This window comes from Cyprinodon tularosa, unplaced genomic scaffold (genome assembly GCF_016077235.1).
Source record: "Cyprinodon tularosa strain WSP-4 unplaced genomic scaffold, ASM1607723v1 ctg496, whole genome shotgun sequence".
NCBI classification, from domain to species: Eukaryota; Metazoa; Chordata; class Actinopteri; order Cyprinodontiformes; family Cyprinodontidae; genus Cyprinodon; species Cyprinodon tularosa.
In genome coordinates, this window is record NW_024039225.1 from 125,650 (window position 1) to 150,925 (window position 25,276).

General features: G+C 38.3%; 1 protein-coding gene across 2 annotated transcripts in view; it reads left to right on the forward strand.

Annotated features, from left to right (window-relative positions):
• Window positions 1–1,207: 1,207 nt before the first annotated feature.
• bard1 (BRCA1 associated RING domain 1) overlaps window positions 1,208–25,276 on the forward strand; it is a 47,088-nt gene continuing 23,019 nt past the window's right edge. The window contains exons 1-8 of one of the 2 annotated variants that reach the window (XM_038302623.1): window positions 1,208–1,410; window positions 3,070–3,126; window positions 3,650–3,798; window positions 6,151–7,190; window positions 7,602–7,682; window positions 11,803–11,975; window positions 23,398–23,530; window positions 23,622–23,754. In XM_038302623.1, coding sequence (XP_038158551.1) covers window positions 1,256–1,410; window positions 3,070–3,126; window positions 3,650–3,798; window positions 6,151–7,190; window positions 7,602–7,682; window positions 11,803–11,975; window positions 23,398–23,530; window positions 23,622–23,754 — 1,921 coding nt within the window. In that variant the 5' untranslated portion in view covers window positions 1,208–1,255. The remainder of the gene's footprint in view (window positions 1,411–3,069; window positions 3,127–3,649; window positions 3,799–6,150; window positions 7,191–7,601; window positions 7,683–11,802; window positions 11,976–23,397; window positions 23,531–23,621; window positions 23,755–25,276) is intronic. The other variant, XM_038302624.1, reaches the window with a different exon arrangement.

Sequence of the window (25,276 nt, forward strand, 5' to 3'; positions counted from 1 at the left end):
ATGGGTGTGACCAGATTCCCAAATCCAAGTTTTATGAAAAATAACAAGTACTGATTGACACTCATAATGTCTGTACGTTATATTCAAGTTGTAAGGAGATTTTCTTCTATTACTATTTCCTTAATTTTGACGAGTTTATTGATGATGGTATTTGAATTAACAGTAGACATATGGTGTGTCTAAATGGTAGGACTGTTCTAACTACAATTATTTCTGATAAGCATGAGTTTTTAGTGCAAGCAGCAGATGATGCAGCAGCTCTGGGGAAAAATATTGTCTAAACCTCACTTTAGTGCTTGGTTTTATAACAGCTCTCATAATTCAATGACAGTAGGTCCAGCAGCTCTTTACAGGCATGTGTTTTTGTGTTGCCATAGTTCCCTGAAATAGTGCAGGTAATTTGATTAGGGACAAGAAAATAAAGCAAGAAAAATAAAAAGATTTTTTTTTTTCTCCAAATAACAGGGATAAGAGCCATTGGTAATGAAACAAGACATGTGTGTGTAAAAGCTTTTTTTCTGGAAGGGTAATTTTGATTTGTTTAAAATAGGGCAAAGCAAATAACAATAATAGTTATGCTGTTAAGTTCTGTAAGAGCTGGTTTTAAACAAATGTCTGGCTAGTTGCTTTAATCATAATAATATAGGACTGTTGAGCAGTTGACTCTACAAATATATTCTTCTGAAATTTCCTATTATCACCAGATAATTCTTTTAATAAAGTTTATTAAAATGTCCTTTATAATATACAAAAATAAATAAGTACAATTTTCAGTAAACAATAATAAAAGTGTTCCCAAAAAAGAAAATTTATCTACTTGACTTTTTTTTTCAAGTTTGAAGACGTTTCGCTTCCCATCCAAGAAGCTTTTTCAATTCAAAATGTCAGGAACAGCATTGAGTTGAAGGTTTTAATTTTGAATTGAAAAAGCTTCTTGGATGGGAAGCAAAACGTCTTCAAACTAGAAAACAAAATCCAGTTGATAGATTTTTTCATTGTCTTTTTTTGGAATGACAATGACCTGAAATACTGCGAATCCTTACCAGCATAATAATAAAAGTGAATGATAATAAATGAAAAATATCTAAATAAATATAAAAATAGTAATATTAATAAAGTAAAGTAAATTTACACAGAGGAGCACGCTTTTTACGGGTGTGATGACGTAACCGCCACACCGCTTAAGTCACTTCCGTAAATAATTGGCGGGAGATGCAACGAACCAGGAAGTTCTTGTTTTGCAGGCTGGTTGTTTATGCACCATTTAAGCAAACTAGATAAAGAAAGCAAATCTTCCAGGGAAATATCTCTTGTGAAGATGGATAACAACGCACCGCTAGAGGAAGACAGCTGGAAGAGGACTAAAGAGGCGGTGGCAAGCTTCCGTCAACTGCTGCTTTGCTCCAAATGGTGAGTTTATGTGTCTGAAAAACATTATTGTTCTAAGCTACGACGATAAATCAACAATATCTGTTAACTTCTAATTTTACTGGTGGATTGAACTGATATAAATTAGGCGAGGTTTATTTTTAGATGCAAGTAATCGTCCTTACATTCAATGCAAGACGAATATAAAAGACATATTTGCAAAGTCCCTTTATTTTCATTTGAATTTTTACAAACAAGTTTACTGAAATTTCAAGCTTCCAAGCTGTAGAAGAAAATTAGGGCCACCGAAGGAATAAAAAAATGTTAACTGATTTTTAAATATTATTTCTGTTTGGTATGGGGAAAAAGGTCAGAATTATGAGATTAAGGTCAGAATTCTGACTTTTTCCCCCCACATTAAACTGAAATGATATTTGAAAATCAGTTATCTTTTTTTCCCCCAGTGGCATAGTAAGCAGATGAGTGACAGGGAAAAAATGTCCTGCTTGTATTACTTTGAAGGAACTTAGAAGGAACACATGATCATAACAGTGCTGCATTTTTAATTATAATAATAATAACCCTGCAGAAAGGATAAGTTATTCATGTGACCTACGAACTGAAAATAGGCTACATTTCTTTGATTTATAATAATTACAACTTTAAAACAAAACATATATAAGTTAGGAGGCTTTTTAAATGATTAGATTATAATATAATAATTGAACTTTATTGATCTCACATTGGAGAAATTTACATCTGCATTTAACCCATCCCTTTGGGAAGCAGTGGGCTGCCATCGTGGGGCGCCCGGGGAGCAGTGTGGGGTTAAGGGTCTTGATCAAAGACCCAGAGTAGCAGTCTGTGGGAGTGGGTTTAGAACTCAGAACGTCAGGATTCCAAGCTCTATGTCCTAACTATTGGGCCGACACTCCCCCCACTCCAATATAATATATATAATACAACCCACAGTAAAGATGGTGATGGTGTCATCATGCTTAGGAGATTTTTTTTTTTTTTTTTTTACTCAAGTTGGAGAGAATGTTTTAGGACAAAAGTCATCATTGTAGCAAAACATTCGGCAACCTGAGTAAAACCTAGAGATGAAGAGAATCTTTATCTCACTTTAAAGATTTTGGCTTATATGTATATTTACATCTACATAATCCCTGTTTCAGTAAAATATCTTCTGAAATGCTTTCTCTCAGTTAGTGTTAACATTGAAAAATATGTATTTATTTATTTATTTTAAGAATGTGTAAAATTTTATATCCTCTGTAAAGGAAACATGAATACAGCCTTAAGCTGAGAGAATCATTCACAGTAGATAGTACACATTGCAGTCCAGGGATGTCGAAGCTGATGTATTTTGAGAAAAAAAAATGCAGAGGCAGAGTAAGCTTCAGAGCCTTTGCATGATATGTTAGAAATGCACCATAGTGCAGTAAACAACACTATATGAGATGCTTGCAGATGGATTTTGTTCTTTATTTTTAGTTTCCTTCTGTGATTTCAGTGGGGTTGTATAAAATTGTATAAAATTGTATAAAATCTGATAATATTCTGTGATAAAGGAATTAAGGTTCTAATACTCTCAAAAAGCTAAAGATCAAAAAGCTAATTACTGCTCTACGGCATCTTGCATGCAATTACTCTGTAGTAAGCCTGCACTGACTAATAAATCCTTTGTCTATTTCTCAGCTCAAATTTGATGGAGGAGCCGGTCTGTCTGGGGATATGTGAGCATATGCTGTGCAGGTAATGTAAGCTCACGGTGTTCGGCTGTGATATGCTTATTATGGGCAGGCGTGCATCGTGGCAGGAATTTTTATTTGCCGAACACAGGTGTAGCTAATAACGATAATGATTGCTCCGTTGCATTTAAGTGTGCGGCTGCCAAGGCTGTGAAATCATGCATGCTGGCTTACTGGCAGGGCATACTGGCATGCCTAAATGGTATTTAAAACAAACACTATGCTTTTTTTCTGCTATAACACATGAAAATGGCCACGGTGGGAGTAGTCTTCCTCCTCCCGCAGGCATGGATAATTATTTAAGTTGCTTGGATTAATCTTTCCTGAAATGAAATGCAGCTTAGCTCTGAAAGTACAAGGTTTACAGTGATAAATAAGTTCATTGTTTATTTCATGTAAGGTTGGAATAATCCACCAGCCTTTCCTTTTCTTTAGTGTCTACTAAGTAGGTAAATCAGTAGATGTACTGTATTCCTTTTGCTGAATTGTAAGAAAAGACTGCAGGCTAAGAAAGACTTATTGCTCAGGTCTTGTGCTGGCCCCCGGGCAGGAGATGGCTGCGCTGTGTGTCGCAGCCCTGCGTGGGTGAAGGACATCCAAATCAACAGGCAGCTTAGCAGCATCATACAGCTGTTTAGTGGCTTGGACTCCCTGCTTAATCCCACTGAACTTCCAGGTAAAACATGCAGAGCCACATGTTTGTATTTGTATTTCCCAACCGGTTTTTTTGCACAATACAGCAACAAACTTTTCTGTTTAGTTTTTTATTGTGTGTTTATAAACAAATACGAAGTAGTGCATGATTCAAGTGGAAGGAAATTGATTATAAAAAAAAAAGAAAGGAAAGGATGGTGCTTATGCCACCCTCTTTAAAGGAGTCCTAATCTGGTATTTTACTGATTCAAATGATTCTGAAACTGACTTTAATTTCCTATTTAATCATTTTGGGAGAAAAAATAAAAAGTCTTTTCATTCTTTCATTTTTTTTATTTTCTGTGAGAATTCTATGTGTGTATGCACCTTCATATGGATGTAGCATGAGTGCCATTAGCCGTTTTCCATTGTTCCCAGGTCTCTGTTACAATAGGTAAAATGTTTAGACTGCCTGAGGCGAAATCCCTGTTTGTTGGAATTTGCCATTTCAGGTGGAATAATTTAGGGCTGGGTGATATGACCTTAAATTAAAATCACGATAAATTGGGTAATTTTAACTTGATAAGGATAAATGCAAGATAAATGCTCCGGTTCTTCTATCTGAAATAAAGGCATGTGCTGGAAATGCAACTGATCTATTTATGGTTTATTTATTGAATAAATCCCATTACATATAACTTTTAAAATTTTTTTTTTATCTTGAACTCATTCAAGGTTAAGCATTCAACAATGTCTCATTGAACAGGAGAAAAATGTTACCTCTCTTGCAAACAGGTAACAGAAACTTTTTCAGTCAAATTTAGCATTTGTTGTTTTTTTGCTCAACATGTAATTTTTGTGCCACTGAACTGAGCATGCAATGAGAACAATGTTCATTGTTTGAACTCGCATACCTTCACTCAAAACCTGGCTGTTGCGCGCTCAACTCTGACAATGCGCTATTGACTTCTCTGCGCGTTCAGCTTCATCTCTGCTCTCGCTCGGCTCTACCGAATTAACTGATATAATTTCGTTTACAGCTGTGTTAGATGCTTATTCACTGGGCTAATCCGCAATATCTTTGATTACGCTACTGACTGGATCATTGGAGCCACGTGATTACAGATACCCTGCCCTGTCTTACAGGGGAAGGAAATACCAGCCACCCTTGCAACACAGGGAAAATAGCAGAATAAAGTTAAATTTCTTTTATCGACGTGGGAAAATTGTCACAAGTTATAGTAGTGAATGATGTTAACGGAAAAAAATGGTTTGTCACCCAGCCCTAGAATAATTATTAGAGTAATGATAGCAAGGCGGGCTAATGTTAGCACCCTTCCAGTATTCATTTCTGTACAGAAGGACTTTAATAAAGCTTTGTGGAAGAGAGTACTTTTTTGGGCATTTCTGGTTTGAACAAAGAGGCCACGAAAAAAAAAAAGGTACTTCCACACTCCAGATCCCAAAGGTTTTAAAATGAAGCCCAACAGAAACAAAATGTCACATTTCTGCATAATGACACCTTTAAACAGTGTAAGGTCTGCAGTCACCTTTGCAATCTCGAAGTTTGTGTTATAAAATTTACAAAACATTGTTTGGACTCTGTGTTTATTAGAACATTACCTTTAAAGGATCAGACACTTTGAGTCTGCATGTCAGTAATATTTCCATCCATTAGGATGGTCTTTATCTGCCCTTGATGCAACACATATGAGATTCTCAAGGGAGAGGGGGCCATGGCAACATTTCACAATGCCCCACTTTATTTCTGCAACCGCCTAGGGGGTTATGACCCCCATGTTGAAAAGCATCTGAACCATTCCATTGCAGCTCTGGCTGGATGTGTAGGGTTGTTTTCTTTCTGGAAGGCAAAGATCTGCTTTGCATCAGGTGATTTGCCTCTAACAGTTTTTTTTTTCAAGTGGCCTATACCTGTATTTTACACCTTCCATTTTCACATCAACTCTGACCAGCTTCTCTGTTGCTGCTGGACAAATAAATCCCTGCAGGCTGATACTGATGTTGCCTTTCTTTCCACTTTAAAAATGATGTACTACCTTCTGTCTATCGCATAAATCCCTGACAGAATACTGTGATGTTTGTGGTTGTGTCATGAATTCTTCTATAAGTCCATGTAAAGATGTAGTCAGATGTAGACAAACATTTAGTGCAAGATATCCATTACCCTGTATGAAATTGATTGCTGGTTTATTTGCTTTTTAATCTGAGTGTCTAGTGGAATGTTATTACGGAGATAAAAAGGCTCTCTCAAAGCAATTCACTTTGAAAAGTTGTAGCAGACAAAGTACAAGGACGAGATTAATGTTTTTGTTGTTAAATATGACTCAGCTATGCTTTTTTTTTTCCCTCTCCTCCTTTTTTATTTGTCTTACAGCAGAATCATCTTGTGTTGAGGTCAAATCACAGGCTGAGGCTGTTGTCCTAAAGCAGAAAAAGAACTTTAAGATCTGGTTCAGTCCCCGCAGTCGAAAGGTGCGCTGTAAGGTAGAGAAGCCTTTAGAGGTCCCGATCCCAGACAATAGCTCCTCCGGAGAGCAGCCTGCAGCTCAGTGCCAGGACCTTTCTGTGTTTAATTTTGCTTCATCCTCCCAAGACTCTTCATCTTCACAATGTGAAAATAATGTAAACAGAAAAGGAAGGAAGAGATCCAAGAAAGTTGCTACTAAAAAGCAGGTTCAAGGTCGCACAAGTACCACACGTAAACAGAACAAAGAGAGCATGAAAAGGAAGAGGCTGGAGACCATTAACCGGCAATGGGGAATTACAGAGGATCAAAATCCTTCATCTGGACTGGAGCCATTTTGTGCTGATGGGGCAAGAAGGTCCAGTAAAAGGGTTTCTTTCTTAAGCCCTACTGTTGCCAATGACAAGCCTCATCCCGAAGTATCGCAGATTGATGAACTCAGTTTGACCAACCATACGATGAAAGAGGGTTTCTCAGGAGGAGGGGTGAATGTGCTCAGTAACCAAAGCCAGCATGAGCTGAGCATATCCAGTGAGATGGTGTCCACAAATGACCCCAATCCGAATAACAATTCTTCTAAAAACAAAAGCATCTCTCCCCAAGAGAACACCTCCAAAAGAAACAAAACCGAGGAGGTAAACCGGACCTTGGATACCACACCAAAACGACCGAGGGCTTCTCCAGGGCAAAGGAGGAAAACACCAGATAGACCATCTTTGCCTTTCACAGAGTGTTTAACTTTAACAAGCCCCATGAGGGAAAGGAGCAAGAAACACCTGAGAGCAGATGAGCAACGTAGTCCCTCTGTGGTAGCACTTAGATCTGCAGAAAGCCACAACAAATCCTTATGCAGTCCTCGATCATCTGGCAGCCGTTCAAGTCCTGGAAGTCCTGCAGTAATGAAGAGGAACCACAAGGGAGAGACCCCTCTGCATCTTGCAGCCATAAAGGTGAGATATTTGTTAGCAAGTCCCCCGATTCTTAATTTCAGCACAAGCAGTGGTAAAATAAAAGCAGCCTGGCATCAGAAGCAAAACTTAAAAAAAAGCTGCACCTATCATGTCCTAAAGGGATGAAAATTATAAATAAATAATTAGAAAATTGTCCTTTGTTTTCTTTTTATGGCTTGACAAATTCTATCCAAATTAGCAGCTAAGTTCTGCTTTTCAGTAATCCTTAGAAACGTGGCTGTAATCCCTCCCAGCATCCCAGACACGGTAATCAATTGCTCTCTGTGGAGGCTGATTGATAAACTGTTGAGCTTTTGTTCTCAGGCATCAGGTGTTGATTTTTAAATGGGTTGACTTTATAGGTTTGTGATTTTCACCCCAGGATTGTTGTTTATTTTACCTACCCTGCAGGGAGATGTAGATTCTGTCGAAGAACTGTTGGACCAGGGAGCAGACCCCAACCTGAAAGATAATGCTGGCTGGACTCCTTTGGTAAGTCTATGTACATCTATAGAAGTTTCTGCCTCTGTAGAGGGAGAAGTAGAGGGATATAAAAACAAACATTAAGGCCAGACTTGAAATTGCCAGAGAAAATATGAGCCATAAGCAGGAATGTGGAATCAGATGGAAAGGTTTGAAATTGAATTATTTGTGCAGTGGAAGAATTGTGGACATGTTTAGCGTTTACAGTGTTCATGGTAAAGAACCTTCTGCAAACAATGAAGCATCATGAAGAGGGATGTTTGCTTTAGCAGGGGTGAGTCAGCTCTTTCTCAGCATCAGAGAGTTCACCATGCTTAGTGGCATTTATACTAATAGACTAGAAGTTTTCTCATGTATTTCTCATCAGAAACTGCAGCCAAATTTGAACAATTGTTTATCTGCAGCTATTAATGTGACTATCACTGATGAAGGCCTCTGGACCGTTCTCAACCTCTCTTTTTTTTGTATATATGTATGCATATAGTGATACAAAACTCTTTGTTCTTTACTGGTAGACACGCATGGCTCTCCTTGTGAATTAAAAACATAATCTGTGATCAGGCCACCTCTAGATCCTCTCATCTCAGACTAAATACAATGTTTTTATTAGTCACGATGACCATGAAATCTTAGTGTGTGAATCTTTGCCAAAGCATGGCATTTAATTATTCGTTGATTGCAGTTTTTGATCCATGTAAGATAGACATTTACCTGTCTTTATTCAACTGTATACACACTCTGTACTTTGCAGTAATATCAGTAACATTTGTAGTTCTGATGTGGTTGAAATAGCGCAGCATTCAACGGCGGCTTCATTGTCCCTGTCCCCCGACTTTCACCTAATATTCTGGCCGATAGGTGGACATTAGCGTTAAAGACCAGGCTTAACAGTATTACCACTATATGCAGAACTGACTGAACCAGCTGATGAGGCTCATTTCATGGAGCCAAAAAACATTCACATTACATTCACAGTTTTTAAGGTAATAATCCATGTCTGGTCAAATATCTCCACATGACTATTGACTACTATAATTCCGTAAAAATTCAAAAAATATCCACTGGACTTGGTTTCCAAGATTTGAAGACGTTTCGCCACCTCTCCAGGAAGCTTTCTCAATTCAAATGTCTGGATCCGCAGTGAGTTTGAGTCTTATATAGACAACGCCTTGTATCGCTTGGAAACATGCAAATGGTAACCGATGAATGGGTTGTTTGGTTCCATCTTTAGCCTGTAATAGCTGAAACCTGTCTATGATTCTGAGGGTCGGTCGTTAAAGGGGGGGGTTTGCCGTTAAGGGGGGGATTGTCTCCTGTAATACCTGAAACGTGTCTATGATTGTTAAGAGTCGGTCGTTAAGGAGGTGTTGTTCACTGGCTGGAGTGGGTAGGTCCCTCGTTCCTCTGTGATGGGGTGGGGGGTTTGGTGATATCTGGAAGGGATCATGTCTATGATTGAATTGTATGTTTTTGGAAGCTGGAATCTGAGTCCACCACCTCTGTTTAAAGTTGGTTGGGTTGGATTTGAATTGAGAAAGCTTCCTGGAGAGGTGGCGAAACGTCTTCAAAGCTTGGAAACCAAGTCCAGTGGATAATTTTTTTTTACTTTTACTGAAAGAGAGAATATAATGTTAGAGATTGAACTAAAAAACTGCAGAACGGGAGAATAGAGATAGATGATGAAAAGGGGTCCTTATATCCTTCAGCAGTCTATGCCTATAGCAGCCTAAATGCAGAAAATAGCTCAGGATATGCTAAGTATTTTGGATGAGGTATAAGAAGGTCAAGTCACAGAATTAACAAGGTACAGCCAAGTAAAAATGTCTATCTTGACTGAAATTCTCCCCCGCCGGATGGCGGGATCCAGAGGTTCCCTGATCACTGATGATGTTTTTAAGTCACAAGAGCCGGATCGGGCCGTGATCATGCCGGATATAAAAATCATTGCAGAGTGAAAAAAGCTGAGATTCTCTAAGCAGATGCAGCAAAATGTAAGACAAAATCCGTATATATTCAGGGCAAGAACTGCAGCAGGACTATTGGCATCAAAGCTGTGAAGTGATTAGAGGCAGAGCAGGCTGTAAGGTGATAAACAGCCATGGGGCAAATAGAGAAGGATGTCTGCATTAAACCTTGCAGACTGATAAGAATAGGTGAAGATGTTATAATTAGCATAATTAATTAAGAATTTCTTTTTTTTTTTTTTGGTCTCGAAAGAATACTTTCACCATAACGGCAGCATTAGTAAGGGATAAGGATTAAGTACTGGCATAATAGAGAAGATATTTCAGCATTAGGTCTAGTCACCAAAATGTATCAAAAGCAGCTCTACTTTAATATAATTTTACTCAAATAAAAGCAGAAATTGTCATTCACAAAAATACAAATAAGACGTGGTTTGATGAAAAGGCTGCTCAAACTGCTCTTCTACATGTGGATTAAATGTTTGAACACACTTTATATGAAATAAATAAGCAAAAAAACATAAGATTGTATGCAATCGCGGAATTTTAGACCGAAATGAAAGGTTTAAAAAAATAACATAATTACCAAGTAACCAAAATAGTTAGTTTAAAAACAATAAATGCATGTGTTGTTGTGCTCATATAATTATTTATTCAATAGTTGAGCAGAAAAAAGGTTTTGAATTGAAAAGGGGGTTTATTTTGGACGATATATTGTTTTTTATTAAAATGCAGTTACCTACAGACCCTGTAATAAAACTTGAATGAAAATTTTAAAAAGAGCGGATCTAGTAGTATGAATACCTTTTAATTAAGAAATTTATTTTTGCAAAAATCTTAGGAAACATGGCTCAAAATGGATTCTCAACTCCAGTTATCATTAGAGAGATAACTGTAGTTGTTGCCCTTGTTTTAACTCGAAAAAGTTCTTCTTCAACTGGAAAAGTTGAAGGGTCTGTCTTCTGTTCTCTCAGTTATCATGTTTTTTTTTCTTTTTGAGAACAAGCATCAGTGTTTGTCTCTGACTTTATTACATCCCTTAATCTCACTGCTAGCTCAGCTCAGATGTCTTCAATTTGAGTTCTGACAGTTTGCAGCTGATTTTTTTTAAATGCTTACAATACGCTTTGAGCTTTCAACTATCATTTGACTGCTTGTATATTTTCTGGATGTTGGTTGAGCCGAAATGCTGGAATCCTCTGGAGATCCCTGATGTGTCTTTTCCACTTCTGTAGCTTCAGCACCACTTACTAGCTGTTTTATTAGTCTTCTAAGGTAATACAAGTGCGTGCTTTTCTGTGATCGTTCAGCCTTAAGCAAACAAAATGATTCAGATATTATTGGGTACTAAACAAATCCATTTTAATTCCTGTGAGGAAAAGGAAACATTTGTCTGTTACAGATGGCCAGGGCTAAATAAATCCTGGAGATGGCTTATCTTTACATGAAACAGTTGGGTGTTGAAAAATGAAAAAGGCAAGTTTCATTTTCCAGAACGAGCTATTGTAATAACAATACATGTCTTCTCAATATTTAATCCTCTCTTTTTTATATATATATTGTAATTTATTTTTTGATATACATTATTTAAATGTAAGCTTGAATGCAACATTAGGAAACAGTAAAAGAAAAATATTTTGCTACACATTGTAAATGTCATTGCAATGTTGCACTTGAATATGTGACTATATTTTAGGTTTCAAACACAAATATTCATCATAACTTTTAATGATTTCCATTTTCTTTTATGCCCTCATCAGGTATAGATCTTCTTACCGACCTCTTAAATGTTTGTGATAATGGCTGGATGATTGTGATGTTAGAAAGGACATTTCTGTCAGTCTCAATTTAAAAAAAGCATCATATCGCAGCATCATGGTTTTCTATAATAATGCAAAACAGTTTAATGTGATTGGATCTCATAAATGTATGTAATATAACTTTGATTAATAGTTGCAAAATGCATATTCTGCAGCTTTGTGCTGTTTTACATGCATGACAAAATAGTTTTGATGCATTTTCCCCCATTAGCAGTAAAATGAGGAATATAAGATGTGATATGATTTTATGCTAATAGAGCTTTATTAATCAACAACTGTGATAAAAATATGAACAGAAGTTACACAGAAATACTATTGTCGCTTGTTTTTTCCCTCTTGTTTCAGCATGAGGCGTGTAATCTGGGCCACCTGGCAGCTGTGGAGGTTTTGGTCTCTAGAGGAGCCCTGTTGAACACCCCTGGCTATGAAAATGATTCTCCACTCCATGATGCTGTGAGGAACGGACATGCAGCCATTGTTCAGCTGCTGCTGCAGCTTGGTGCCTCGCAGAATGTTCTGTAAGTTGCTCCTTATGTTTGCTTGTTGAAGGTTAATGTTTACACTCAGGATGGTTTAAAGTGAGATGTTTGATTTAGAGGTGCTGGAGGGGTGTAAAGATAAAATCTCAATCAATGACTTAAAAATAATATATTATGGAATTTTATTTCAAACCAAATTAGTACCTTTATAATGCCCAATGGTTTGCTTCTCACAGCAAGTCCATCCCCTAACAGATACTGTTAAATATAGGACAATGTAAAGCGATTTATCGGTTAATTTATTTAGACGAAATCAAATTACATCAAACTAAAGCAAAAGCTCCTGTTTTAAGATGATGTGTAGACAATATGAGGTCTATTATTATTAACTTGAACCAGCACAGGCTAAATACTGCTATCACATGATGCCAGTGATGCCTAGCCGGTCTCCAGATTTAAACCCAATAGAGACTCTTTGGAGGAAGCTCAAACTCTGTTCCTCAGCGACAGCCCAGAAACCTGACTATTGTAGAGAAAATCTGTGTAGAAGAGTGGGCCAATAATCCCTCCTGCAGTGTGTACAAACCTGGTGAAAAGCTACAGGAAACGTTTGACCTTTGTTATTGCAAACCAAGTCTGCTGTACCAAATATTCACATTGATTTTTCTTAGATGTGCAAATACTTGCAGCTGTATCATACAAATAAATAGTAAAAAAAAAAAATAATCATACATTGTGATTTCTGGATTTTATTTTATTTTCTTTAGATTATGTCTCTCCCAGTGGACATGCACCTATGATGATCATTTCAGAACCCTCCATGATTTCTTTTCTTTTTTTTTTTTTTACAGTGTCCTGTCAGGCAATGTGGCAATAAGAATAATTGTCTTGATGCCAAAAAGAGCCCAACAGATTTTACTTTCACAAGTGTAGCAGTATGGAAATTGCCATATTGCTCCACTTGTTTCATGCATATAAATTGCTTTATTATAATTATGCCGGGAGTTTTACAGTTTATATGGACACTGCGATGTAAATAGAGCAGAAAAACAGAAGAAGAAAAGGAAAAAAGAAAAAAAAGATGAAAGAAAGGAGACAATGACAAAACATTTTCAGTCTGCTTCATCACCTGTAACGAGATGAAAAAAGAACACAACCGAAAGACATGGTACGAGACATACAATAAAGCAACATCTTGAACTATCGCTAAAGTAATATTATTACCGTATTTTCACGACTATAAGGCGCACTTAAACGTTTTTTTTTTCCCTCAAAATGTGCGGTGCGCCCTATGGTGCGGTGCGCCTTATGTGTGTTGTAACTGCGACTTTTGAGACCACCTCATTGAGGAGATGATGAAAGAGTGGCTGAATGTAAGGAGACCAGGTGTTTTTTTTTCCACCCCTCACCATCGCTGTTAATATGTAACTCCATGCGTGCCCATCTCACAGCTGATGTGAAAAACATGGGGAAACAAATTAACGCTGCTCGACATCGGTGTGAACCGGACCCAGCAGGTGCAGCAGAAGCAGCGAGTTTACATGCAAAGTCAATGGTTGACGCGCATATAGGTGCAGCAAAAGGTCCCGCAGCGCATTTTGGTGCAGCACGTCGGGAGCGTTTAAGCATCTGAAGCGCCGCGCTTCTGCTGCTCGAGATGGAAAAATTGAAGTTTTGCTGCTGGACGCGCCGCATCAACCAATCAGAGAAGCTGATCTGGGAGCTGCCAGCGAGACAGACACAGCGCTCTGATGACACATGATATTAACGCAAATGGAAAAGGCTGGATGGATGCGTGGCTGAGGCAGGTGTATGTGAGAAGACTAGGTGGTTTTTTCCACGCATCACCATCGCTGCGTGCCCATCTCACAGCCGATGTGAAAAAAAGGTGAATCAAATGAACGCTGTGCTCGCCGTTATCCCGGGGGTCTGACAAAGGAGCTTCAACCGCTCGACATCGGTGTGAAGCAGCCGTTCGAAGTAAGGCTGCGAGCGGCGTGGGAGCGATGGATGACCGACGGAGACCACAGTTTCAGGATAAGTGGAAGGCAGCGCCGGGCAAGTTACGCCACAGTTTGCGGATGGATTGTAGATGCTTGGACTAAAGTGTCTGCTGGCTCTGTTGTTCAAGCTTTCGCAAAAGCTGGCATTATTTCTGAGGAGCCGCGCTGCACGGAAAGTGACTGACAGCGAAGAAGGGGAAACTGGCATGTCTGATTTAGCGCAGCTGTTTTATTCAGAAACAGAGGATGATGACTTTGATGGGTTTGATTAATACTTTGTAATAAATACATGAATAAAGCACAATCATACTCAGTTTTGCTCCCGCTGTATTTTTCTCCCTGAAAACTTAATTCAACAGCATCCCCGGCGCGTCTCCTCCTCTTCATCGCGGTGGCTGGCAGGTGTTTTTTCATCTAAATAATTCAATTCAATTCAGTTTATTTATATAGCGCCAAATTCACAACACATGTCATCTCAAGGCACTTTACAGTTCAACCAGATCATACAGTCAAAGCTAAATCTAAATCTAAAGCTAATCTAAATCTTGCAGCTACACTATATTGCCAAAAGTATTTGCTCACCTGCCTTGACTCACATATGAGCTTAAGTGACATCCCGTTCCTAATCCATAGGGTTCAATATGACGTCGGTCCACCCTTTGCAGCTAGAACAGCTTCAACTCTTCTGGGAAGGCTGTCCACAAGGTTTAGGAGTGTGTTTATGGGAATTTTTGACCATTCTTCCAGAAGCGCATTTGTGAGGTCGCACACTGATGTTGGACGAGAAGGCCTGGCTCTCAGTCTCCGCTCTAATTCATCCAAAAGGTGTTCTATCGGGTTGAGGTCAGGACTCTGTGCAGGCCAGTCAAGTTCATCCACACCAGACTCTGTCATCCATGTCTTTATGGACCTTGCTTTGTGCACTGGTGCACAGTCATGTTGGAAGAGGAAGGGGCCAGCTCCAAACTGTTCCCACAAAGTTGGGAGCATGGAATTGTCCAAAATGTCTTGGTATGCTGAAGCATTCAGAGTTCCTTTCACTGGAACTAAGGGGCCAAGCCCAGCTCCTGAAAAACAACCCCACACCATAATCCCCCCTCCACCAAACTTTACACTTGGCACAATGCAGTCAGACAAGTACCGTTCTCCTGGCAACCGCCAAACCCAGACCCGTCCATCAGATTGCCAGATGGAGAAGCGCGATTCGTCACTCCGGAGAACGCGTCTCCACTGCTCTAGAGTCCAGTGGCGGCGTGCTTTACACCACCGCATCCGACGCTTTGCATTGCACTTGGTGATGTATGGCTTGGATGCAGCTGCTCGACCATGGAAACCCATTCCATGAAGCTCTCTGCGCACTGTTCTTGAGCTAATCTGAAGGCCACATGAAGTTTGGAGGTCTATAGTGATTGACTCTGCAGAAAGTTGGCGACCTCTTCGCACTATGCGCTTCAGCATCCGCTGACCCCGCTCCGTCAGTTTACGTGGCCTACCACTTCGTGGCTGAGTTGCTGTCGTTCCCAAACACTTCCATTTTCTTATAATACAGCTGACAGTTGACTGTGGAATATTTAGGAGCGAGGAAATTTCACGACTGGATTTGTTGCACAGGTGGCATCCTATCACAGTTCCACGCTGGAATTCACTGAGCTCCTGAGAGCGACCCATTCTTTCACAAATGTTTGTAAAAACAGTCTGCATGCCTAGGTGCTTGAATTTATACACCTGTGGCCATGGAAGTGATTGGAACACCTGATTCCAATAATTTGGATGGGTGAGCAAATACTTTTGGCAATATAGTGTATATTTGCTGTGATCAGTGGGAATAAAGTAGTTTTAATATGTTTTTAAGTGAGAAAGTCCACCTGAAAACTTCATAATTGCAGTCAGTTCATCCAGATTATCTATTTCTGTCGGAGGCGCTCAGACCCCCACATACCAGCGGTGCGCTGACAGCAGAAATCTCTTCATTAGCAGCCTGTAGGCTGGGCAGCCTGGGGTTCACCGCGGCTGCTGGCAGGTGTTTTTCATCTAAATAATTTTAGCTGCAGGCACCAGGATACCGGCAATAAAAGCGAACATATTCCGTCAGCAGGTTTCAGGATTTTAAGTTAATTTAGGAGTGACCACAGCGCTGTGTCATCTGCGATGTCTCTGTCTCACGGCCAGCTGCCAGGTTTGATTAATACTTTGTAATAAATACATGGATAAAGCACAGTCATACTCAGTTTTGCCCCCGCTGTATTTTTAAATACGCAGTAGAGGTATTTAAAGGTAGTAGAGGACTTGTACCTGTATATAAAAAACGCGCCCTATAGTCCGGTGCGCCTTATGTGTGTGTTAAATACAGAAATGGGACACATAACTGAGAGTGCGCCTTTTAGTACGGTGCGCCTTATGGTCGTGAAAATACGGTAAGTCTGACATGTACTCTGTGTTACTTGAAGATATGAATGTGGGCTTCCTGTATGGAAGTGAATCTCTAAGTACTTGGAGCCAAGCACCTCCATGATTTCTAAGAGGGAGAAATTAAAATACAGAAGGGTGTTCAAATATTTAATTTCCTCACTGTATTTTCCTTGTATAAAGGAGTTAGACGGCCTTTATTTAAACATTTTCATAGAAAAGTAAACAGAAAATAAAGAAATAGCCTAAATACGTTTTGGAAGCTATAGTTATTTAAGTCATAAATGAAAATAAAATTATGAAACAGAAAAAATCAGGGGCAGAAGGAAGCTAAAAGCTAATGCGACCTCATAATAACAACAATCACTCTACAAACAGGAACCTAAACACGCACCATTGTTCCCATTGTCATCCATCAACAATGGCACAGGAAGTAAAATATTTTAGCAACATATCTAAACATATGAATCCATATTTCATTATATAACCTAATATGCATGAACTGCCTTTTTGCCAGCCACTCTGTAAAGCATTCTGACCCTTTTGTGGTTCAAGTCGAGGTGTGAAGAATTGTGAGTCGGTGGACAGATGCAATGCTGATGCTTATTATCACCCTGCTGCTGCTGTGCAAACGCTCAGTTCTTACAGAAGCAGCATATATGGGCAGAACATTGCTGATAATGAGATGGGGGACATTAGGTAATCATTATGATGACTAGACTGGTTGATCGGGGTCACCCTCTTTCTTTAGTAATTACCAATTATCGTTTTCTACATCGTTTGTGTTATTGCTTTGGTGGCTCCTTAATGCATGGTCACACATTTTTCTCTTCTGTAACCTCCTTCTTGACTGCAATGGAAAAGAGCCACTGACACAGACAGCCTTCCAGGTCACTACCCAGTGAATGTAATCATCCAAACCTCTTCCTTGCCTAGCACATTCACACGAGCCAAGCAAAGACATCTGCCAGTTCAATTCCTAATGGAATGACTGGCACAAAGCTCTGGATTTGGAAGCAGTTTTATGCAGGTTCCTGTTGTTGCCTGGATGCGTGATAGGTTGAAGTATTTTTTCACTGTCTTCCATTCTACTTTCTCTTCTATTTCATTATATAGCTGTCTAATTACCTCTATGTTGCACTTGATAAGTTACGTTTAAATTTATTGATGTAAATATATCTCAGGGTTATGGATGAATTCATCATTTCACATGGAATGATCTTTATCACATGTATAAAGAGGCATGGAGAATATTTTCATGCAAGATTTTAAAATATTTTTCATATATCTTATTAATAAAACAAATCTCTTGCTTGGAAATGTATGCATATTTAAGTTGAAAAGCATGTGATCAGTCTAATGAATCAAAAGTCAGGTTGACATTCAGAGCTCAACCCATAAGCCACCACATTAGGTTAATGAATTATGGATTACTTATTTCTAAATTGGTAAAAGAAGATAATTTGTGCAAGAGATAATTTAACAGATCGACTGACATTTAGACAACACTTCAGGGCAATGCAAATCTTAATACTTTGAAGGCTTAGGGCACCAGCAGCATGGATCTGCTTTTCTTCCAGCTGCTTTGAAGGAAAAAAGTCAGATTTGTGGTTCTGCTTACTATATTAACCAGATTTTTTAAAATATTTATTTTCATAATGTTTGTTGTAATTATAAATCTGGATATCTTTTTTTATACAGTCGGACATCCAAAAAATAGGAAAAAGATCTGTACAGGAAACATGAATATCAACCAGTATACAACTTTAAGGACATTTATGGAGCTGCCTGAAAATTATACGTTGCTAAATATGCAGTAAGTCATTTGCTGGCAGTGGTTATTGCTCTGCTATTGAAGTATAAAATAAATTGATTAGTGGGTGAAAAAGTCACTCTGTATGTTTGAATGGACAGCTGGCTGAGTAATCGGAAGTACATGCTGAATCCATATACCACTTTAAAGCCTTCAATCTATATTGGGCTGTTAATTAATGTCTACTCTGGGACTTATACTCGACTCGTATGCCATTTGGATATACTGCATATGAACTGGAACTGAAAAATTATTTAAAAAAAAGTACTAATCCAATAAATGAGCAATGTTAGTTATATTATAGTAGCAGGTTATTATATAATTAAAATTTTATATGTTTCATCTTTTTAGTGCTTTTGATCTTCACAACATTTAAACCATTTGAATGTGTTCAAACGTGAGTGTGTTTGAATTTTGGCCATCAATTAAATCACAGGTCAACATATCACTCTTAAAAGATAGTAAACAGTATTATTTTTATGGTGATCAAGGAACAGGATAGTTTGCATTTGACTTAAGTGATGCTCCGCTAATGTTTTTTTAGCCGAAAAATGTTATCCAAGTCCTGGTTCATTTCAGTGATTCCAGAATGTGTTTGGTGAGAAAAAGTAGTGGAAACTGAAACTTTGCTTGGAAATATCTCAAAGGCCACCTTATATGTGTGGGTCTCACAACTTTCTTTGAGTGGGTGTCATTATGTTCCCTCTTTGAAGTATACTCCATACAGTGTAGTGTCTGCTGTAGAGTTATTTTCCTTCCCGGCCAAAGTACAGGCTGAAGATTTTTGGCCCTTTATGTGCTGAAATAAATTTGTTTTCTGTCAAAGTTTGAAATGCTCTATAAGTAAAGACATTGCAGGGAGGCTTTTGTTAATGAGGAAATGCTTTCTTGTATTTTAAGTAAATTCCAAATCAAAAGAGAATAAGCTGAGTATGTATTTTTTAACCTAAAGACATTCTCTTGTTTATTCCGTTACTCTCTTTCAATAGCTTTGTTTACATGCACGATATTTCAAGATTGGGTTGAAATGCATGCAGAATTAAAATAACAAAAAATGCATATAATGGGATTGTACGATTTATAAGGACACAAGTAAACTGATCTGACTGAATATGTGTGATTTATGCTGACAGGAGGAGTTTACATGCACACTGATTAGATCATTAATCGGAATACACCAACCCTTTCAGACGGATTTCAATTTCATTTCCGATCAGAATATTCAGACATGTTTACATGACGCATATATAATCCGATTGGCCATTTACTCCGATTACTTATGTCCATGTAAACATAGCAGTTGTTTGTACACTTCATTAAGAGGTTCTTGAAGCGCCTTAAGAATTTTCTTGAGTTTTTAGAAAGATAAAAAAGAAGTACGGTAATAAAAAAAAACGTTTCCAGTTTTTGTGGAAGAAAAGGAATTTAAAGATTATGTGTTAAAATTATCTTGCATCTTCTCAAAATTAATCAAGTGTTTAATTTTGATACATGTAAAAAATGAATGGCTGTTTTTCTCTTTTTTTTTGGCAGCCGGAAGTTAAAGCCTTTATGGTCTCTCTGGTGGTCTGACCCGTTGGTAGATTTCATACTCTGTAGAATCACATTTTTGGTCAAGCAAAGCCCTTTAGTACTTTTTACTTTACCTACTCCATGACTTTTTTTTTTTTTCACAAATCTTTACATATTCTTCTTGCATGCATACACCAGTATGTGTGTGTGTGTGTGTGTGTGTGTGTGTGTGTGTGCGTGTGTGTGTGTGTGTGTGTGTGTGTGTGTGTATGAATGCATATGTTCAAGTTTCTGGGACATTCTGTTTGTTTATATTTGTGTGTGTATTCGGCTGGGAGAATGAATCCAAATGAAATATTTTATGGACCAGTGGACCTATTAATTGTCCCGCAGGTGTTATCTTTGCTGACGCCTAATCTTTCAGAGACGACCTGCTGGGCTCGGTTCTTCTGTTTGTATCCTCTCTTCCTTCCATCCTCTCCCTTCATCCCATTTTCCTTTGCACCTCTTCAAGGTGACCTTCCAGACAGCTTCTTCAAACCCACACTTTATTTCAACATCCTCTTTGTAACCAGGAGATGCTTGGATTTTTCGCATCTTTGAGTGTCTTTGCATAGCAGTGCTTTTGCTTTGATTTTTAAGCCTTCATGCACACACTATTTGAAAGGTTACTGTGTGTCAGACTAATAATATGCTTTTTTGAAATTTGAAGGCATCTTCAGATCCATTTCTCAACAAATCAAATATTTGGTAACCAAGCACAATGCCGGAGTTCCCAGAGAGAAAACGGTGCATGCATAGGTACAACATGGAAAGTCTGTAAGGATTCAAATGTAGGACTGCTTTGTTGTAAGGCAGCAATTCTAATAACTGAAACACCTTACAGGTCAAAGGTGAAATAAATGATTTAAAATGGAATAACTGGGGCAGTTTTATCACATAGCAAAGTCATACGACTGGAAAATTACTTGATGGTGCACAGTTTAAAGAGGCATTGCAGAGATTTGTAATGATACTGCCACCTGTGGCCCAAACACAGAACTGCGGCTTTCTTCTGCTTGTTCTCGTAGCTCGCTATTAACTTTTTTCACCTTACCTGAAGTTCCCATTGTTGTCTGAGTTGAGCTGTATGCTGGTTGCTTCTGAGTATCCAGAATATCCATCTTGAGTGTAACGCTTTGATTGTTTGGCAGTTGGACCCATTTACAGCACAGAAATTAAATTCAGGAAAATAGGCTATAGGCTTATAGTTGCTTCCGCCCTGAACTGCTAAGAGTTTGGTCATCAAACTGTATTTTAGTTGTAAAGGTTCTTTTCTTTACGACTTTTCTTTTAAATGTTCTTTTAGATATATTTTTCAGTTAAAAACTTACATGTCTCTTAAAAAAATATAAGTGGGGTCTCCCTTTTTAAGGTTGTTTTTCTTCAAGAACAAATGAATTTTACATTTCCGCTTTGTCAGAGATGACAAAATGGGTCTGATTTGCAGGCACTTTGAGAACATTTTAAAATAGGTTGATTTGATGTTGAGAGGAAGTACTTTGGCCTGAAAATTACAGGTGCTGGTCATAAAATTAGAATATCATGAAAAAGTAGATTGATTTCAGTAATTCCATTTAAAAAGTGAAACTTGTATATTATATGCATACATTACATACAAACTCATATATTTCAGATGTTTATTTTGTTTAATTTTGATGATTACAAATGACAACAAATGAAAATCCCAAATTCATCATATCAGAAAATTAGAATATTACTGAAGACCAATAAAAACAAAGGATTTATAGAAATGTTAGCCAACTGAAAAGTATGAACATGAAAAGTATGAGCATGTACAGCACTCAGTATTTAGTTGGGCCTCCTTTGGCCTGTATTACTGCAGCAATGCGGCGTGGCATGGAGTCGATCAGTCTGTGGCACTGCTCAGGTGTTATGATAGCCCAGGTTGCTCTAATAGTGGCTTTTAGCTCTTCTGAATTGTTGGGTCTGGTGTATTGCATCTTCTTCTTCACAATACCCCATAGATTTTCTATGGGGTTAAGGTCAGGAGAGTTTGCTGGCCAATTAAGAACAGGGATACCATGGTCCTTCAACCAGGTACTGGTAGCTTTGGCACTGTGTGCAGGTGCCAAGTCCTGTTGGAAAATGAAATCTGCATCTCCAAAAAGTTGGTCAGCTGCAGGAAGCATGAAGTGCTCTAAAACTTCCTGGTATGTGGCTGCGTTGACCCTGGACCTCAGAAAACACAATGGACCAACACCAGCAGATGACATGGCACCCCAAACCATCACTGACTGTGGAAACTTTACACTGGACTTCAAGCAACGTGGATGAAGTGCCTCTCTTCTTTTCCTCCAGACTCTGGGACCTTGATTTCCAAAGGAAATGCAAAATTTACTTTCATCAGAGAACATGACTTTGGACCACTCACCAGCAGTCCAGTCCTGTTTCTCTTTAGCCCAGGCAAGACGCTTCTGACGCTGTCTGTGGTTCAAGAGTGGCTTGACACAAGGAATGCGACAGCAGAAACCCATGTCTTTCATACGTCTGTGTGTGGTGGTTCTTGAAGCACTCACTCCAGCTGCAGTCCACTCTTTGTGAATCTCCCCCACATTTTTGAATGGGTTTTGTTTCACAATCCTCTCCAGGGTGCGGTTATCTCTCTTGCTTGTACACTTTTTTCGACCACATCTTTTCCTTCCCTTCGCCTCTCTATTAATGTGCTTGGACACTGAGCTCTGTGAACAGCCAGCCTCTTTAGCGATGACCTTTTGTGTCTTGCCCTCCTTGTGCAAGGTGTCGATGGTCGTCTTTTGGACAACTGTCAAGTCAGCAGTCTTCCCCATGATTGTGTAGCCTATAGAACTAGACTGAAAGACCATTTAAAGGCTTTTGCAGGTGGTTTGAGTTAATTAGCTGATTAGAGTGTGGCACCAGGGGCCATCAATTTTGAACCTTTTCACAATATTCAAATTTTCTGATATGATGAATTTGAGATTTTCATTTATTGTCATTTGTAATCATCAAAATTAAACAAAATAAACATCTGAAATATATGAGTTTGTATGTAATGTATGAATATAATATACAAGTTTCACTTTTTAAATGGAATTACTGAAATCAATCTACTTTTTCATGATATTCTAATTTTATGACCAGCACCTGTATATTGTGGACTGGAACAAAAATATGAAAAAATTAATTACTTTGTTTAGTTTCTATTTCATATCCTCTAATGTTTATATATTTTCTCTGGAAGTCTAAACTGTCAGCAATGCAGAGAGCATAACTGATTCTGATAATGGTTGTATTTATTTTGTATTTATACTTGATGAATAGTATAAAAAAACTCAAAATGTTATCCTGAAAAAAGTAATTTTGTTACTTATTCAAAAAGAATACGAATTTGTTTTATGAATGCATTTTTTAACATGTTTAAAAAAAATATTGAAAATTAAAATTCAAAATGAAAATCTATAGGTTTCTAGTGTATCCATCATCCTATGGTTGCTTTGGAGATGGAAAACTACAGAAAGCTGCATCCTGTTGCACTAAGCCTCTCGAGTGCTGGGAGTGCTTTGGCCGTCTTTAATTTATGTTTTAGACATTTTTATCATCCTGACCAATCCTGATCACAAACTTGTTTTTTTACATATTTTACATATAATAAATGTTTTGCCCATTTTTATTATTTTGAATAATTTTTCTTTCTTCTTCTTTGCAGTAATCTGCATGGAAAGCGGCCTGCAGATTATGCGGTGAGCCAGGAGATGCTGCAGATTTTCCAGGAAGCTGCAGAAGAAACCCAAGATGCTAAGTCACATACAGCTCAAAGCCCATCAGCCACTGTCTCTGCGGTATTTCCAAATTTGGCAACCCTTTAAACGCTGATATTTTTACATTAGATGCCCAGAGACTGTATAACGGTGTCCACATGTCTCCCTTTAGTCGAATGAGAGTATAAGAAGGGATCAGACCTTACTGCTATTGGCCAGCAAGTTGTCGCAACCAGAGCAACATCAGCTGGCCAGCCTGGGAGTCCTACTGGGAGGAAGGATCGCTGATACCTTCTCTAGCTCAGGTAGAGTTCCTTTGTGTAAGCAACTTTTCTCTTCTCCCCAAAGACTTCCAGACAAGAAATCTGTTATTCTATTAAGAAAAATATCCAAGATTTGCAGAAGTAAAGAGAAGATGATGTAAAAGTTAGAGGTGTATCTAGAGTTTTTGTGGCATGTTTTGAATTCCTCGCTCTAATTATTCATCCCAATAGTTTTTTTTCTTTTGGTTTTTCTGAGTTCAGATTTTTGTTTTGGAACAATCACATCAAAAGGAAACAGCTTTCAGAATATTTATTTCTTATTTTTTTCCTTCCTGCCATTAGTAGGCATAGATGATCTATATCAGCCTTAGAAGCAAAGCCATGATACTTCTATTGAAGAGAAGTCTCATTTAAACAAGCATTACTAATATTTAATATTAATGACATTTCTCTTTGGTGTCACGTATTAGCAATCACTGTAGTCTCCATGGATGTTCTGTACCCAATATCGTTCCTTGCTTTATCTTTGAGATTTGCAAAAGATCTTGAACGTCTCTAAATTCAGCATCTTTCATGCCAGTCAGAGGTTAAAAGCCCAGAAGGATAAAAGAAAACCACATATCTCCTACTGGGTCTTGCTCTGGTTGCTTGAATTAACTGCAAATATGACATGCCAAGTGGTGAAACACAGTTTTTCTTTAAGTTCCTTCTTTGGTTCCTGTTTTTCCTTTGATTTCCTCTGATAAGCGTTTTCTGACACCTCAGTGATGCTGAAAATAGCTAACTTTGAGTGGTCTGCACTCTCTAAAAGTGTCACTCGCTAAGATTGTCAGCTCTGCCTTGTTACACTCGCATTTAGCGATTCATTGATTGTAAAATGAAGAGATTTTTCACCTTGAACAGCCAGTTACTGATCAAGGTGAAAGTTGGGCCATAACTAGTTTTCAGTAAAGATCTAAAGGATAAAACTACTGTTGAAAAACACTTTTCCCTACTTGAGATTCTTGGAAGTACACACGAGTTGGTTTAGAAATTGAACTGAATCTGTTATTATGAGTGTGTCTCTGTAGTTCTGTTGTTGAAATTATATCTTCAACCTTGAAGATGACTTTTTTTTTTTCTTACACAGTTTACCCCATGCACTTTACAAAGAGACATAGATCAATTTGTTCTGTAAAATCTGCGAGTCGGTACATGAGCATTATCACTCATGAAGGTTCAACAGTAGCAAACGGGTGCTTTTAGTGGTGTATACATCATTGTGATGCAGCAGCTCCTCCACTGTTGCATAGTAATGGCTGGAAGAACACCAGAGAGCAGAGGTAATTGGAAACGTTCCTCATAAAATGTTTGGAGGTGCTGTCAGAGTGATGAAAACGCACTAATGAAAAGCAGAAGGGCTTCTTGTTTTCTCCCCTCTTCAGGCTGCAGGGGTGAATGTTTGTACTTTTTTACTTTCAGACATTTTATTTCATTTTTAACATTTCAGGGTGAATCCTCCAGTTTCAGTCTCAATGGAAAATGTAAGAGGGTTTTACCCTTGGGATGTAATTATGTTCGTTCT